Here is a 4636-nt window from a genome sequence, read left to right as displayed (position 1 = left end):
CCCCAGATTTCCTTCCGCCCAGATCCTGCACCTCTCCCCTCTTTCAGACTTCTCTTCCCACTTCTCAGCTGAGTCTCTCCTATCGTTCCTCTATCGGAACCCCAATCTAAGGCCCAAACCTACCTTTGACTCTCACGTCTGTTGTGGTTTCCTCATCCACACCGGTACGCAGGCCCTGCAGCTCCCAGACCACATTCCAACCCCAGACCGTCCTTCTGGCCTCTGCCAGGTCTCGCTGTATGTGTGCCCATCTAGGGATCCAATCCTCGCCCCTCCTGGAGTCCCCGGCGTGTCCCTGATCCCCCCCATACCCTGGCCTTAGGTCCAGCCATTCACAGCCCCCTGTACCATGCTCACATACATCTCCCACCCTCTTCGGTCCTAGGGCCTTCTCAACCGCTCCCACCCCCTACTCTCTCCAGACCCCCTCATCGTCCCCGCAGTTCTCATCTTTTTGTGTTCACCTGACCAGGGGCAGACTTGAGGGGCAGTTCAGGCCCTGCCCCCCCTAATGTAGTCCTCCTCTCACCCCAGGCCAGCCCCTCCCTGGGCTTCCAGTCTCCAGCTGCCCGCTCCCCAGATTCTCTGAGCACTTTCCCCCACCCCCAGGACTACAGGTACCCCTCCTTATTTGTTGGGGGGAGTCTGGGGCACCTCACAAATGCCCTTCCCCCTGTCTGGCTGGGCCTCTCCAGTTATTTATTTGTGTATTTATTTATTTATCTATTTATTGTTATATTTAATCTCTTGGCCTCACCCAGGGATGGTCTGGCTTCCCCAGCTGGACTGGGAGGTCAGGGAGCCAGGCAAGGAGAGAGACAGCAACGGCCATAGAAAGCTGTTCCCCACCCCACCCCCCACTCACACCCCCTCTTGGGGAGTGACGGAGAAGCCTCACCCTCCTCAGAGCCTGAACTCTGGGGAGGGGGCACGAGAATGAGAGGGATAGCCTGCTTACCCTCAAGGGGGGGGGGTGGCGGTGAGGGGTATCAGGAGATCCAGTCATGGGGCAGGTCCCCACCCTCCTGAGCCTTCCACTCCCACTCCAGGGAGACCGGAGAGAGGAGCCTCCTCGATTTGTTTCCTATTTATTCCTCTTCTCAAGGGACCCCAGGTTCCAGGGACCGACTGAGCCCCGGACCCCGCTGGGGCCTCCGGCCTGCTCCGCTCCCGGGAGGAGCGCTCCCTCCCGGCCACGTCTATGCAACTCTCCCGGGCAGAGGGGCCGCCACTACCTCCCCCGCCGCGCTTTCGCATGCCCGGGCGAGGACCGAAGCACACACCTCCACGCTCACGGGCCCTGGCCCCCCCCTGCTTTAAGCACACGCCTCTGCCCCATCACTAGGCGCCCAGTTCTGGGGGCAGGAGTCCTGGACTCTCCTCCGACCCCTCCCTCTTTCCTCCCAGCCACAGAGGAGGGTGGAGACTGGCGGGGCCCCTGGAGCAGGGGCCCTTCTCTAGGGAGGGCTTCTCAGCTCCAGGCCCACCTGGGAAGGGAGGCAGCAGGGATGGGGGGAGGGAGAGGGGTCGCAGAAGCAATTACGGAGGGTGTTGACCCTGTAAATAGGAACTTCTGACAGCAATAATTTTCCATGCATGCTAAGCCTTTTGGCCATATTTTGTATGAGCGCTTGGCGCTCCCCCTCCCTCCTCCTCCCCCATCTCGCACCCCAGACCCCCCTCCCTTCCTCACCTCCGGCAGTATTACTTGTAACGCAATTCAGGGATATTAAAGGGACTTTGGCCACTCACCAGCGCCTCTAGACCTTGTGATTGGGGGTGGGGTGTGGGCAGAGGAGGCATCTGAGAGGCAGCTGGATTTTTTTTCTCTTTTTACATTTTTCTGTTACACATTCATCATGTTTCATATTAATCTTGTTTATTGCAGCTGCATCTTTTCCACTCCATTTCCCTCCCCTTAGCGTGACCACCGTGTAGCTGCCGCCAGGGGTCACACACTCCAGGGGTCCTTTGGCATCCACAAGGTCCCAAGCATCCTCAGTCCTAAATACTCCTCAACAACTGGGGTCGAAAACTCAAAAGATTCCAAGAGCCTGATCAAGAGCATGAATGAAGCAGGTTGCTTTGGTCATCAGGGAATACTGGAGCCTGTAAACTCACAGGAAAGACTGTGTCTCACCTTAAAGAATTGCAATCGAGTTAACTCTACCTGCCAAACAAATACAACTGTGAGCCAGAGCCAGATTTCTCTCTTGATAGCCGGTTTACAACCCCTTTATGGTTCCCCACTTCATCCCCTGCTGCTTTGGGGGGGGGGGGGAGGTTCTGGCCAGCCCTACTGATCACACCTGGGCAAGTACATGCATGCAGAAAGGTGGAACTTTGGCTCAGCAGGCAAAGTTACCCCAAAACAGTAAGCTGCCCCCAGGGCCAGTCAACTGTCATCAAGGGTGTTCAGGAATGTGTTGAACAGCCCATCCCTCCCCCTTGTCAGCTGCCTTGGTGAGCTTTCAAACTACAAACGTGTCCTCACCTTACCGAAGACTTCCCTGGGGACCACAACACCGTGCCACCTAACTCGAACCCCCAATGTGGACTCACTGAGAGGCAAGGCCATGTGCTTTGAGGGCTGGATGCCAGGCTGCAGGCTGGAACTCAATCTCCCCTGGGGCCAGCTTTTGGGGTCCCTCCTTTTGGGGGCAGTACACTCAACTTTTAGTACTGGTGCCTGTCTGCCTTTCCCTTCACATACCTCTGGACAAGTGGCTATAATCTGAGCAATGTGCTACATGTCTCCAGCAATGACAGCAGTTTGGGGATCCCCCCCACACACACACAAAATCTCCAAAGGGGCTTTGAGGGGCCCAGGCACCTGTTGCTTTCCCTAACCAGCCACACACAGTCCTCTGTGACTACATACTGCTTCTTTCTTTTTTAAATATTTATTTTTGAGAGACACAGAGCACAAGCGGGGGAGGGGCAGAGCGAGAGGGAGACACAGAATCCAAAGCAGGCTCCAGGCTCTGAGCTGTCAGCACAGAGCCCGACACGGGGCTCGAACTCACGGACCGTGAGATCATGACCTGAGCCGAAGTCGGACGCTCAACTGACTGAGCCCCCCAGGAGCCCCTACACTGCTTCTAACCTGGGGTTGTGTCAGTTACATTTAATTCAGACCCGGGGAACAGAACCCACGCTAGACCCACATTTTACAAACATCTCCTTCCCTGTATTAAATCCCCTTGAAGCAGAAAGTGGTGAACACAGCAGGGAATTGCTGCTGACAGAATTGTTGGAAGGACCAAAGGGGAAGAGCCTTCAGCTGGACCCCCTAGAACATCTCCACAGAACCGGCCCACCAGGGGAGCAGCCACTTCCTCCAAAACCAGACAGGGATATCAGCAGGCTCACTGGAACTACTGAGTTCAAGAACACAGCACTATCGGTGTGACCCAAGGGTCAGGGGGCCGCTGCCACTGCCTTTAAAACCGTCTCCTGGGGCGCCTGGGTGGCGCAGTCGGTTAAGCGTCCGACTTCAGCCAGGTCACGATCTCGCGGTCCGTGAGTTCGAGCCCCGCGTCGGGCTCTGGGCTGATGGCTCAGAACCTGGAGCCTGTTTCCAATTCTGTGTCTCCCTCTCTCTCTGCCCCTCCCCCGTTCATGCTCTGTCTCTCTCTGTCCCAAAAATAAATAAACGTTGAAAAAAAATTTTTTTTAAATAAATAAATAAATAAAATAAAATAAAACCGTCTCCTGTCTCCCACTGTGCTGGTGGCCCAACACTGGAACACTGTCACAGAAAACTTAGGGCCTCCATGACCATCTCCCCAGCAGCAAGAGACAAGGCAATAAGAAAATGGCCCCTGCCCACCTCTGCCATCCGAACTCCGCAGCGGGGCATCTAACGGGCGGAACCTAATTCACTGTCATTATCCTGGCTGCAAGGAAGTCTAAGAATGTAGTTTTTAACTCTCTAGCATGCAATACAGAAGGCGCCCCAGAGGGAGATGGGAATCGATGCTGGTTCCCACTATCTAGATCCCGTCCTCCCCTCCTTGACTGGCAGCCATGCAATTTGGGACCTGACCATCAGCTTAAGGGGTGGTCCTGACCGGATGAAAAGTAATCTCACCCCCTAGGGGCTGATAAATGGGGAGGTGACTCAGTCCTGGCCAGTGAAACTTAAGGAGAGGCTCGCTGGAAGCTTTCAGGAAAGTCCGCTTCTCCCTCTCCTTTAAGGGAAAGGAAGCCAAGTCTCTCTTCTCCCTGAACATGAACGAGGAAGCTTATCATCTCGTGACCTTGAAGGGAACCAGCCTTAGCATGAAGCCCACCCCCTGGATGGCAAAGCGGAGACACGAAAAAAGCCCATATCCCTGATGGCACCAGGGAGCACTGACAAAACGTCCCTGAAGCCCGCTCAGGATGCTGCCTCTGGACTTCACGGTTTGTGACGGGAGTGTCCTTATTGTTGAAGTCCGTCAGCTCAGGCTTGCCCCGCTGTAGCCCTCAGCGCCTCAACTGGCAGAACAATCCATTCTGCTTTTCACAGTCCTCCCAGAGGAAGACCTCCGGGGCTCAGCTCTCCGGTCCTCCATCTAGCAACTTTGCAGGCGCACATATCGGCACCCAAGGAAGGAAACTCATTTCCTGTTCCTTCTTGTAAGGTTTGTGT

At 55.5% G+C, this 4636-nt stretch overlaps 2 protein-coding genes across 2 annotated transcripts in view; one reads left to right on the top strand and one right to left on the bottom strand.

Moving 5' to 3' along the window:
* Positions 1-1938, top strand: part of SCRT2 (scratch family transcriptional repressor 2) — an 18252-nt gene extending 16314 nt beyond the window's left edge. The window contains exons 3-5 of the mRNA XM_040446806.1: positions 48-229; positions 535-617; positions 1923-1938. Coding sequence (XP_040302740.1) covers positions 48-229; positions 535-617; positions 1923-1938 — 281 coding nt within the window. The remainder of the gene's footprint in view (positions 1-47; positions 230-534; positions 618-1922) is intronic.
* The window catches only part of FAM110A (family with sequence similarity 110 member A), a 153465-nt gene that overhangs the window by 142340 nt on the left and 6489 nt on the right, over positions 1-4636 (bottom strand). The gene's annotated exons all lie outside the window — the stretch shown is intronic.

This window comes from Herpailurus yagouaroundi, unplaced genomic scaffold (genome assembly GCF_014898765.1).
Source record: "Herpailurus yagouaroundi ecotype Mexico unplaced genomic scaffold, PumYag 196, whole genome shotgun sequence".
Taxonomy (NCBI): domain Eukaryota; kingdom Metazoa; phylum Chordata; class Mammalia; order Carnivora; family Felidae; genus Herpailurus; species Herpailurus yagouaroundi.
Note: the sequence above shows the minus strand (reverse complement) of the source record. Positions and strands in the feature narration are given on the sequence as shown.